This window comes from Littorina saxatilis, linkage group LG5 (genome assembly GCF_037325665.1).
Source record: "Littorina saxatilis isolate snail1 linkage group LG5, US_GU_Lsax_2.0, whole genome shotgun sequence".
NCBI classification, from domain to species: Eukaryota; Metazoa; Mollusca; class Gastropoda; order Littorinimorpha; family Littorinidae; genus Littorina; species Littorina saxatilis.
Window position 1 is genome coordinate 8,597,532 of NC_090249.1, and position 13,698 is coordinate 8,611,229.

General features: G+C 41.4%; 1 protein-coding gene across 2 annotated transcripts in view; it reads left to right on the top strand.

Annotated features, from left to right (window-relative positions):
* The first annotated feature begins 921 nt into the window (after positions 1–921).
* The window catches only part of LOC138966242 (uncharacterized), a 68,645-nt gene continuing 55,868 nt past the window's right edge, over positions 922–13,698 (top strand). For both annotated transcript variants that reach the window (XM_070338385.1, XM_070338386.1), the window contains exons 1-3: positions 922–1,475; positions 4,027–4,138; positions 7,631–7,792. In XM_070338385.1, coding sequence (XP_070194486.1) covers positions 1,059–1,475; positions 4,027–4,138; positions 7,631–7,792 — 691 coding nt within the window. In that variant the 5' untranslated portion in view covers positions 922–1,058. The remainder of the gene's footprint in view (positions 1,476–4,026; positions 4,139–7,630; positions 7,793–13,698) is intronic.

Below are 13,698 nucleotides of genomic sequence, written 5' to 3' on the forward strand. Positions count from 1 at the left end.
TCTTACTTTGTGTCCAACATGTACTATCGTGAATCCCAACTCATAGTGTTGCGACCCATCTCGTCATCGGCGTTTTTCCGGAAATGACCTGCGCTTTGTTGGAATTCCAACAATGGCCGCCATGGTAGGAATTCCTACTTTGCGCTACGCGATTCTAGAAATGTACCGCGCGCATAGTGAGAATTCTGCTCTTTCTTAGAATGCGATGTAAAATGATACAAGTCATGATGGCCTATGATGATCCTTGTGTTTTAAAGTGATCAATGCTTAGTCTTGAAAAAGCAGATGCATTGTCAGTATAACGCACCAAACCGAATTACAAAAAGCAAAAACACTGTTTTGATAACTTCGGCGGGCTGTAACAACAGCGTTAAATATCCCCAGAACAGCAAACAACAAAAAAAACATACGAGGAGGTCGGCTGGCTGTCCCTAACTGAGGAGAGACAGCTTAGAGCCACTCAATACGTACTGAGAGCATCAGCCAATGCAATAAACCCCACAAACGAGGTTATGTCAGACAGCTTTACAGACTTTGACAAACTAACACTCTAATCTGAGAAAAAAAATCATTGTGTTCAAAATAGATCGAGACAGCAGCAACCAGCTAGCTGCATGCGCTGGGTGTCACTGAGAGAATTGTTACACAGTGTAGGGCCTACCCTCCCCCCAGTCCAATTCAAGACTTCGGCCCGGTATAAGACCTTGCTTTTTCATATACCTTATTCATGACCTGTGAAAAGGGTATACTTTTTTGTGCCAGTCGAAGGGTTGCCATTTCTAGAACGAGGCAGCTCGTTTCTGGAAATGCGGCGCTTTGTTGGAAATCAAATGAGGTTTCGGGAAATCCCGATTATTCCAACTCTGCCCCGGATTCTTACTTTGCGCCCAACACATAGTGTGCTTGAGTTCAGTCCCCTGAGTAACAACGGTTTTCTTTGCAGTTTTGCAGCCGTCTTTCGGTTTGTGGTGACTGAATCATATGAATGTGATGTTTGATGTTGGATTTTAGATTTTCAAACACAATATCATTGTTTTATCATTGTTGTTGTTGTTGTTATGGCACTCAGTGCAATACGTCATTTGCTGACAGTGACTATTAAGAACTTAGTCCCGATCGTGCGATTCGGGATACGCCCGTTCAACTTTACGTTCCAGTTCCTGTCCACTCCACTGCGTGCTTTGTTTGTGTCGTCTGCTTCCAGTGTTGTTGAAGTCAGATCATTGCACTTTCGGCGGCCAAAACCTATGGAGCTTAAAGGAAGGATCATAGTATATTCTATTTTAGGATGTCCACACTGTATGCGAGCGAAGAATACACTTCAAGATTTTGATTTACCCTACACTGATGTCCGACTCGATATCTTCCCGAAAGAAGTCAGAGAGCAACTGAAAGCAAAAACAGGCAAGTCATCTGTGCCACAGATTTTTTTCAACGAGCACCATATTGGCGGGAACGAGGATTTGCAGACGCTGGTAAGCTTTCTCAGGGACATTGCTTATTGCTACAAATTCATATAGGACAAATGACCTGTGACCGAGGTCTTGTCGGCTACATATCGGGTTTACGCATATGATATGCGCAGAGCCTACGGACATCGTAAGATATAAACGTAAACTTGCGCTGCTACGTTCACCGTAAAGTTACGACAGCTCCCCCCCCCTGTCGTAAACCTTTGCGCAGCACGCGTGTAGCAAAAACAAGTCGCGTAAGGCGAAAATACAACATTTAGTCAAGTAGCTGTCGAACTCACAGAATGAAACTGAACGCAATGCAACGCAGCAAGACCGTATACTCGTAGCATCGTCAGTCCACCGCTCATGGCAAAGGCAGTGAAATTGACAAGAAGAGCGGGGTAGTAGTTGCGCTGAGAAGGATATAGCACGCTTTTCTGTACCTCTCTTCGTTTTAACTTTCTGAGCGTGTTTTCAATCCAAACATATCATATCTATATGTTTTTGGAATCAGGAACCGACAAGGAATAAGATGAAAGTGTTTGGAAAATTTAATTTTGATCATAATTTTTATATTTTTAATTTTCAGAGCTTGTTTTTAATCCAAATATAACATATTTATATGTTTTTGGAATCAGGAAATGATGGAGAATAAGATGAACGTAAATTTGGATCGTTTTATAAAAAAAATAATTTTTTTACAATTTTCAGATTTTTAATGACCAAAGTCATTAATTAATTTTTAAGCCACCAAGCTGAAATGCAATACCGAAGTCCGGGCTTTGTCGGAGATTACTTGACCAAAATTTCAACCAATTTGGTTGAAAAATGAGAGCGTGACAGTGCCGCCTCAACTTTCACGAAAAGCCGGATATGACGTCATCAAAGACATTTATAAAAAAAATGAAAAAAACGTCTGAGGATATACCCAGGAACTCTCATGTCAAATTTCATAAAGATCGGTCCAGTAGTTTAGTCTGAATCGCTCTACACACACACACAGACAGACAGACACACACACACACACACACACAAGTCATACACCACGACCCTCGTCTCGATTCCCCCCTCTATGTTAAAACATTTAGTCAAAACTTGACTAAATGTAAAAAATGGCGGGCAGGTTATTTTTTCGGATGCTTTTGCCGCGTGCTTTGAAGCCCCAGCTTCAACAACGTGATAAAGAACAAAACGAATACTATATTACGTAATCAAACACAACATCTTGACGTAATGTACACAAAAAGAAAGAATTCTCCGTATCGCCGAGACTAATAGACTTCCTTGAGGCTTTTAATGACGTCACTAGTTAGACGCGACTTCACGGGGTATACCCCTTCACTAATAATTAATACTACAATTTTGCGCACAGCGTTAGCTCCTTACGTATTTCGTTACTCCGCGAACGACTAAGCAAGCGTCGTGACCACTAAGTTTCGCATTTGCGGAGCTACGGAATACGTAGGTTTTACGTGTGCGTAACTCCATGCGTAACCTAACTTATTTGCGCTACCGACAAGACCTCGGCCACTGATCAAGCTCTTCGGCATCAATATTATAATTTATAGGACATTTGACCGCTTTCAGAAATTTCAATAAGACATAATTTTGTATTTCATGTAATGGCTCCTCATGTACACATGCTTTAACAAACAATATACAAAGAACATTTGTGCGTATATTAGAGAATACTACATGGCTTGCTGTGTCGTACCAGATTTACACGAGTTTTTTTTTTAAATATTGAACTGCGAGTGAAAGCGAGCTGTTCACTATTTGAAAAGGCAATGAGTGTAAAGCTGGTACGACACACTAGCAAGCCATGTAGTATTCTGTTTATCCTTCATAGTCACACTGTGCTTGCGTGTATTTTACTCCAAACGTCCCGCAGTCGAGGCGGCGAGATTGAAGACGCTTCTTTTGGAACCTCGATCTCTTCCAAAGCCTTGTGCAATCTCTTACGTCAAAGCAAAGAAACGTCACTCTGGAAAGTGTAGCGTGACGTGTTAGTTCTAAAAATTCATCGAGGGGATTTAGCGAGCGCAATTTTATTTCCGTAATGACGTTTGTCTTGGTGACTTTGGCATCATAAGCAGTGGAAAAACAGATCCCTGCCAGACTTACTTGACATGACCTCATTTACATGATACACACATGTGTGGTTTGAACGATATTGTTATCTAATGAGTGGTCTCTCTCACGTATGTAGGATAAATTGTTTTATTTACTTAGTTTCAAACGTGTTAATCTTTTGTTGATCTTTGGCAGGCTTTGTATGGATGGGGTTTTTCCGTGCCATAATTCAATGCGCTTCGTCAAAATATCTCGAATCGAAAAGAAAAAGGAAACACAAGACTTTAGAGTTGTCTCCTGTACTCAAGTACGACTGATGTCCGACACCTAACGACATCCCTGCATGAACACATATATATTATCATAAACAGACACGTACTGGGTCTCCTGGCCCCTTTCCCAACCCTTCCTGTTTGTGATGTTCGGTTAGCAGCCGCACACTGAAGTTAGTAATGACATGACTTTTCACAGCATTTTGTTGACAAGTGGACTTTTTCAGGTCAAGGAGAACAAAGCCAGATTTGACGAGCTTATCGCAGAACTCGCCTGCAACCCTCCTCCAAAGGATGCACCACAGCCACCAGACCCTAAGACAGCCATTGAGTCTGGAGGTAATTACTAAATTAGTCCAGAGTTCTAGATCCACGACCTATAGCCAAGTCGGGAACCTATAAGTGTAGCTTATATGACCACAGGAGCTTGTTTTTTTGTAAGGGATAGGCGCAATATAAATACACTTTATTATTATTATTATTATCAAAGCGCAGGTTGATCAAAGTATTCCCCTTTATCCTTACTGTAGTATTACTACTGTTATTTACTACAAGGAATCTAACCATGGAAGCTTGCACTCCGTTTCAAGCTTTATATATACATCGTTTTTACCACCCCATTCCCGAACGTATGAGGCTCAGACGCACACAAAAATGATTAAGCTTTCACTTCAAGTTACAAACTCAAAACCATGCACCACTCACCAACTTTTGAGAAGTTTGTCAAGAACGGTCGCAGTGTCTACACCATATCAAGCTGAGAGAATGGTAAGTCAGGAAATCAAAAGTACACCACACCTCAATGTTTTCCGTTTTTCGTCCGCTGTCAAGCGTTTTGCACATTCCAGTGGTCCTTGATATTTTGATTCTAGCCGGAAAACGACACTGGAGCTTTCGGCCATAGAATAGCACACAAAACATTCCTTTTGAGCTTCAAATTGTGAACCCAGCCTCTGCCTTTTGCTGATAAATTATTCCCTGCGTAATAAATGATGTGGACTGGATGACATAATTTGGATGAATTTTGTGTCGATCGATTTTCAAAACATTGTTTGTAAGAGGCATGGACAATTTTCGGATTATTTTGCTCTTCATCGGACACACAGTCAGAGGGAATCGTGCAATTTTCCAAAATACTAGTAATTCTACATAGTTTTAAAGGCACATGTGTCTTGCGTATTCAGAAACCACAGCGGTGAGAAGTATCAGATATAAGTTTGGACGGGCTTTCTAAATTCATTAAAGTGACAGTCTGCGAGTAGATCATCTGCTTCGCATTGTTCAGTTATAGTTGTGGAGAATCTGGACCATGTTTACAGAACGCATGATGTCATAGCTTACACGTACACATTTTGCTGAATAAAAAAAGGGTCAGCTCTCTTGAGCACAGCATGACGGATGTCCGACGCCTAATGACATCCCAGAATGAAGAGCCTTCTGTCCGTTGAGGACAAACTTAGCATTGACATTTTATTGAATGCTATGGCTTTGAAACCTTGCACACTTCCATGGTTTACTAGTCTCGAGACATGCCCCAAGCCTGGTTGATCCTTTTCAATTTTCAAGGTCATGGCAGGGCTGATCAAGTATTCCAAAAATGGAAAAGTATCATTTTCTCAGATGTTGTCGAAACCAGAGCTTTGAAACATATATTACACACTTCTAGGGTTTGATGATCTCTAGACATTCCCCAAGTCTGGGGGACCCTCACTGAACCTCAAGGTCAGGACGAGGTTGAGTTAAAACATATTTTGTTAACATTTTTTAAGCGATCAGTTTGAAACCAAACGCACTTCCATGGTTTGATGACCTCCAGACAGGTCAAGAGTCTGGCTGATCCTTGTCAAATTTCAAGGTCACTGTGGGGTTGATAAGTGGGAAGTTATCATTTGATTAAACATTTAATTATGAAGCTAGAGCAGCAGTTAATTTGCTTCTGATTCATATTTTGTATGACAGTTGACACAGGTGAGTCATACTCATACATTTGCCTTTCTTGTTCATAAAAAGAAAGAAAATAGAGGAATTATGGAAATAAATCTGTCGGGTTTGTATGGGTTGTGAAAGACATAAGTACCCTTGCTTTTTCTGGGACTAACAACGTCATGTGACATAGGCCAGTCACTAGCAAGGGTTGTGAAAGACATATTAGTACCCTTGCTTTTTCTGGGACTAACAACGTCATGTGACATAGGCCAGTCACTAGCAAGGGTTGTGAAAGACATAAGTACCCTTGCTTTTTCTGGGACTAACAACGTCATGTGACCTAGGCCAGTCACTAGCAAGGGTTGTGAAAGACATAAGTACCCTTGCTTTTTCTGGGACTAACAACGTCATGTGACATAGGCCAGTCACTAGCAAGGGTTGTGAAAGACATAAGTACCCTTGCTTTTTCTGGGACTAACAACGTCATGTGACATAGGCCAGTCACTAGCAAGGGTTGTGAAAGACATAAGTACCCTTGCTTTTTCTGGGACTAACAACGTCATGTGACATAGGCCAGTCACTAGCAAGGGTTGTGAAAGACATAAGTACCCTTGCTTTTTCTGGGACTAACAACGTCATGTGACATAGGCCAGTCACTAGCAAGGGTTGTGAAAGACATAAGTACCCTTGCTTTTTCTGGGACTAACAACGTCATGTGACATAGGCCAGTCACTAGCAAGGGTTGTGCCTCAAACATGTGTACAAGAACTACGTGTCCATTATTTGTCCCCGGAAAAGCAGGGGTGCTCACTCTTTCACAACCAATACAAACCTGACAAAGAGTTATTTCCGAACATCGTCGATTTAAAAAGAAAGACAAAAACAAATAAACAGGGTTAATCTTCTCTTCTTCTTCGTTCATGGGCTAAAACTCCCACAGTCACTCATGTTTTTACACGACCTTATGATTAGGCCGATGTCTTATCCACTAGACCACTACGCCCATCAAAAAAGAGGGTTAAACAAGTCGCGTAAGGCGAAAATACAACATTTAGTCAAGTAGCTGTCGAACTCACAGAATGAAACTGAACGCAATGCAACGCAGCAAGACCGTATACTTGTAGCATCGTCAGTCCACCGCTCACGGCATAGGCAGTGAAATTGACAAGAAGAGCGGGGTAGTAGTTGCGCTGGGAAGGATAGCACGCTTTTCTGTACCTCTCTTCGTTTTAACTTTCTGAGCGTGTTTTTAATCCAAACATATCATATCTATATGTTTTTGGAATCAGGAACCGACAAGGAATAAGATGAAAGTGTTTTTAAATTGATTTGGAAAATTTAATTTTGATAATAATTTTATATATTTAATTTTCAGAGCTTGTTTTTAATCCGAATATAACATATTTATATGTTTTTGGAATCAGCAAATGATGGAGAATAAGATAAACGTAAATTTGGATCGTTTTATAAAAAACATATTTTTTTTACAATTTTCAGATTTTTAATGACCAAAGTCATTAATTAATTTTTAAGCCACCACGCTGAAATGCAATACCAAAGTCCGGGCTTCGTCGAACATTACCCGACCAAAATTTCAACCAATTTGGTTGAAAAATGAGGGCGTGACAGTGCCGCCTCAACTTTCACGAAAAGCCGGATATGACGTCATCAAAGACATTTATCAAAAAAATGAAAAAAACGTTCGGGGATTTCATACCCAGGAACTCTCATGTCAAATTTCATAAAGATCGGTCCAGTAGTTTAGTCTGAATCGCTCTACACACACACACACAGACACACACACACACGCACATACACCACGACCCTCGTCTCGATTCCCCCCTCTACGTTAAAACATTTAGTCAAAACTTGACTAAATGTAAAAAGCATTCTTTTCTTTGACAGATCCAGGTGAGTTTGTGTGTGAGCCAGATGAGTACTCCCAGATGGTGATGGAACTGAAGAAGAGTGGACTGATCAAGGACCACAAGAAAGGACTCACAACCATCAAAAAGTCATTCTCTGGCAAGGAATTTGTGGACTGGATTGTCAAAACAAAAGGCCTTGGTATGATTTTTTTCTCCTCATTATTTCCTCTAATTGAATTGAAGACAATTAAAAGTTGCTGGTTTAGACTCAATGCTGCATTCAGTGTTTACAGGATGCTTTACTGGATTGATGCATGGGTATATGGTCATGGCTCAGAAAAGGTGTCGAATTTGTGGGACGTTAACGCCGTGGCAATGCTAGTCACAATAGTGTTAATGCAACATTATTTACATCACCATCATTGAAATTGTTTTACACACTGGGGACCAAGTTTCCCCTCTTTTTACATCACTGGCGGTAAAACGCCACCAACCAGCAAGCAGAATTGCTACGAAACGAGAATTCCTCAACAGTTCACCACTCTTGCCAACCATTCCTTCACATAAATTATATTTATTTTACACACAAACGAAATACATGTAATGGGAAGAGAAACAAGTACATAATAGTAAAGAGTTGAAATGCATCAATGATACCGGACCAGTTATTCCCATTATCAGTTATCTGTCAAGTCATTCCTAAAAGTTTCCAATGAGTGTGTTACATTTCACAAACAAAATCAAACTTTAGGACACTGTTTGCATGCAAAAGAATGAAAAATGAAAGAGCAAAACCATAACAACCTAACAATGATGTCATGACTTCTACCATGCTCCAATTCACAATATTGAGAAGATTTTCTCACTTTTGACACTGAGTGTGTTACATTTCACCAAAAAAGTGTTACTTCACATTATTTTGTAAGGTATCTACATATATATATATACGACTAGTGTCTGTGACTGTTCGCGATGCACGACCAAAGTTCTCGGTGGATCTTTTTCAAATTTGGACACCGTATTCAGCTACACCCCGGACACAACCTCATCGATGAGATATTTCAACACGTGCTCTCAGCGCGCAGCGCTGAACCGATTTTGGTTTTTCTGTAGATCCACTATATCCATTCCCAGTAACTCTTCCTTATCTTCTCCAGTGTTTTGTTTTGCGCGTTTATCTCCCTTCCTTCGTGTGGCGTCAATCCATATTCCCGTTACTACGTTACTATTTTTGGAAGGTCACTGCACGTTACTATTTTTAGATCTCCCTTCCTTCGTGTGGCGTCAATCCATATTCCCGTTACTACGTTACTATTTTAAGAAGGTCACTGCACGTTACTATTTTTAGATCTCCCTTCCTTCATGCGCCGGCAAAGCCGGCGTACACCCGGCAAAGCCGGTCGGCTCTACTTCTTCCCGGCAAAGCCGGTACCCGGCGAAGCGGGTAATCATCTAGTAAAGCATCCATCCACTTGGTAATGAAAACAATACACTGTACAAAAAAACTTGATAAACCCAACAAAAAATCTTCAGGTTGAAGGCGGATTTTGAAGTTATCAAGAAAAATGCTGTTTATTCGCCAATGAGTGTGTTACAAAACACTGTCATAACATGAACAAAACGTCCCTATTCAGTGCATTCAGTTAATTGTGAAATTAATTGTAAGAATGACACCATGCATGGTTGCTGCTACACAACTATTGAAACTATTGTTGACACATTCAGCATGCTGGTAAATTCAATGTTCAGCAAAGAAAGTGTCTCTGAGTTTGTTACACAACACCAATTTTTGTCGTTTTCACAGTTGCAGTCTTTTTTGCATGGCTTGCTTTAACTCATTCAAGGCGCGTCTAAATTTCCCCTGTGTTCCCTGCCAGTGCGTGATTTAGACCCATTTTGAAAAAATTATTAAAAATCAACAACACAAGATAACCTTACATACCTTTATGGTTTTGCAAAGTTTGGAGCTTACTCTTTTAGAAAATATATGAAACATTTGAAAGTACAAACCTTTTGTTGTCTTCATATCCAGGCAAAATATCCAATTTGAAGCACACACACAAAAAAAAATTCTTGAGTGAAACACCAGTAACTCATTGTTGCAGTACAGCAGTCCCTCTCATGAACGGACACCCTTGGGCCATAGCAAAACTGTCCGTACATTGCAGGTGTCCGGTCACGGGAGGGGTGACCACACCACCCCTCCCCCATACACACACAGAGACACACAAACAACAGCATTGAGTCTATGCTAATCACTTCTTGTGGCTGCTAAACAATAAACTCCTAATACTTCTTTAAACGTTCTGTAAAAATGATTTGTATGAAAAGTGTTGAAAAGAAGAGATAAAATAAATCCTCAAGGCAGTGAACACACTCACCATGCACTGACATACGAAAGCAGCCACACAAACACAGCACAGAGGAGCGTGTGCAGATGCCTTGCAAGAATAAGCTTGAAGACCAGTTTGAATAAATAGCAGCAGATAGAGCTGCATGTCATAATCATGTAATTTATTTTCATCTTGTCTGGCTTTATTGACTGCATGCCGATCATGTGGCATGGCAGTGACTTTTCACTCTTCAGTCGGAAATACACTGTACATAACACAGCTCTCACTCTCCCTCACTAAATGCCTACCCCAAGCCGTGACAACTGATGCTTGGAAATTGTGTGGAAGAGTACACCTCTCTATTTCTCTCCAATGCTCTTCCTGCTGACATGCAGTGACACCGGACACCCCACCGAGTTTAGCCAGCTACCCCTCCACCCCCCCCTCCCTCCCTCTCTCTCTCACTCCCTCCAGCCATGTACTGTTTGGGACTGTGGCCAGAGAGGTCAGCTCCAACTGTTCACTCAGAGCAAAACCAGTTGACTGTGTCGTAACTTTTGACAAAGCAAGACAACTGAAGGGTTCACAGATTAGGCAACCGACTCACTGAGGGGAAAGAAGAGTATCTTGTCAATGAAAGGGGTTACACACAGACACACGATGCTGAGAACTGTGGCCGGTTTTTCACTCTCTTTCGCTCAGGACCTTCATCGACTGTACATGTGGTTTCTGTTGTTTACGTCCAACAGACAAGAATAATGAGCACAGTGCAGTTTCATGTTGGCATCTTCGCATGTACTCCACTCCTGACCAAAACTATACCCCCCTCCTGATGGGTACAGGTGCACTCAAGTTACCAGTGACTGTCGTCACGCCATTGCGGCTGTGATCTTTGTACCAAGAGCCGGACTGCTCTGTTATCGATTTTGTTGTGGTGAAAATTTGACGATGGTCTGTCCGTACATTGGAGGTATGACCTGCTGTTGGGACCGAAAATGAGTGTCCGCGTCCACGTTTTGCAGGTGTCCGTTTAAGGGGGGGCAAATATAGAAGGAAAACACTCCGTGCCGAGCAAATGTGTCCGTACATGTCAGGTGTCCGCTCACGCCGGGGGCCGTACATTGCAGGGACTGCTGTACTTTTTCTCACAAAATCAAGCTGATATGCACTGTTTCAAATGTCAAGAGTGTTGCTGGTAAATCAGAGTGTTGTTGCTGGTGAATCAGAAACAAAAATTACTGTTAAATAGACTTGAACTGGTGAGTGTCAAGCATAATCGAGGCGCGTCTAAATTGTTAAATTTCCCTGTGTTCCCTCAAATTGCACGATTTTGACCCATTTTTAAAAAGATAATAAAAATCAACAACACAAAATAACCTTACCTACCTTACATTTTTGCAAAGTTTGAAACTTGCTCTTTTACAAAATATATGAAACATTTGAATGAACATACCTTTTGTTGTCTTCACATCCAGTCAAACTTTGAAGCAAAAAGACAAACAACTTTCTACGTCATGGGTTCATCATACACAATGTCATGATCGACACTTTCATTGCCCGAATCATCACCCAAATGATCGTCCATTGGCACAAACTCGTCACCAGAATCTAAAATATCATCTCCACTATCATCATCACTAAGGTCAAGATCAGAACCGTACTGAATAACAAGTTCTAGCACTCTTTTCAAGTTACTACGTCTTGTCAGCAGAACGATCCGCCATCTTGGAAAAGTCAAAACACGTGGGTCGCACACCGTCAACAAAATCAAATTAATCCCAACAATTGAAGAGAAGGAACTGTTTACAGTGAATGGTTCCACTGTAGACAGATAGAAGTTCATTGCAGGGGTTGTTTCCATTGGTCAGCAGGACCGTTTACACCGTTAAAAATTCGTGATATCCGTCGGAACTCAAGTACCAGGTGTCGGAATTCCAGTTCCGACACGCAGCGAATGAGTTAAGCAAATTTAATTGTAGGCCTCAAATACAACTCCAACACCTATCGGTTGTGTAAAGATATGATTGCTTTATCAAAAAGTAGGTTTACTGAACACAGAAATAAGGAAATATAGCACGTGGCTCAGAAACACAAGTGGGGAAAGTGAACAAACCCTTAATAGCACTGATGACCCCACAAGTGGGGAAAGTGAACAAACCCTTAATAGCACTGATGACCACACAAGTGGGGAAAGTGAACAAACCCTTAATAGCACTGATGACCACACAAGTTGGGAAAGTGAACAAACCCTTAATAGCACTGATGACCACACAAGTGGGGAAAGTGAACAAACCCTTAATAGCACTGATGACCACACAAGTTGGGAAAGTGAACAAACCCTTAATAGCACTGATGACCACACAAGTGGGGAAAGTGAACAAACCTTAATAGCACTGATGACCACACAAGTTGGGAAAGTGAACAAACCCTTAATAGCACTGATGACCACACAAGTGGGGAAAGTGAACAAACCCTTAATAGCACTGATGACCACACAAGTGGGGAAAGTGAACAAACCCTTAATAGCACTGATGACCACACAAGTGGGGAAAGTGAACAAACCCTTAATAGCACTGATGACCACACAAGTGGGGAAAGTGAACAAACCCTTAATAGCACTGATGACCTGCACACAAGTGGGGAAAGTGAACAAACCCTTAATAGCACTGATGACCACACAAGTTGGGAAAGTGAACAAACCCTTAATAGCACTGATGACCACACAAGTGGGGAAAGTGAACAAACCCTTAATAGCACTGATGACCACACAAGTGGGGAAAGTGAACAAACCCTTAATAGCACTGATGACCACACAAGTGGGGAAAGTGAACAAACCCTTAATAGCACTGATGACCACACAAGTGGGGAAAGTGAACAAACCCTTAATAGCACTGATGACCACACAAGTTGGGAAAGTGAACAAACCCTTAATAGCACTGATGACCACACAAGTGGGGAAAGTGAACAAACCCTTAATAGCACTGATGACCACACAAGTGGGGAAAGTGAACAAACCCTTAATAGCACTGATGACCACACAAGTGGGGAAAGTGAACAAACCTTAATAGCACTGATGACCACACAAGGAAACATGCCACAAAAAAAGTAGAGTGTCTGTGCACCTTGAGAAACCCTGACAAGGTACAGTGAAGCACCCTGTAAAGACAACCAAGTCTATATGACACAAAATCAGGTCTTACAAGAGAGGGATAAAAGGGATGGGGGGGGCGGGGGGGAGGGGGGGGGGGGGGGGGGGGCGGTGCTGTAAATTTACAGAGTTTAGGAACAGAACATTCGAGAAAAGGGAGTCTTAACAAGGAAGAGTTTTACATCGGGGGCAGGGGGGGGGAGGGGGGGGGGCGGGGGTTTCAATAGGTGGGTTCCACTGTATTACATTTACATTCTGCTACAACTAAAATGTGTAAAAAACGTTCCTCCCATCATCATGGAGGAAGACATCCTGCATTTTCATGAGGATGTCCTGGGGAGGGATCTGGTACTCCTCCACATAGGTCATGACAGAACTTCCAGGCAGATCCCCATGGTTTGAGGTATCGGCCAAAAGTCTGTCCATCATGCTGCTGGGTAACCTTCAACATAGGAACACAAAACCTAAACAATATTATTACCATAATTATATGGTAAATTATCAGGCTAATGTACACTTTGTGAATCAGAATCTCTTTTTTTTAATAATTTTTTTTTATTAATTTTATTTTGTTCTGTTTTTACATTTAGTCAAGTTTTGACTAAATGTTTTAACATAGAGGGG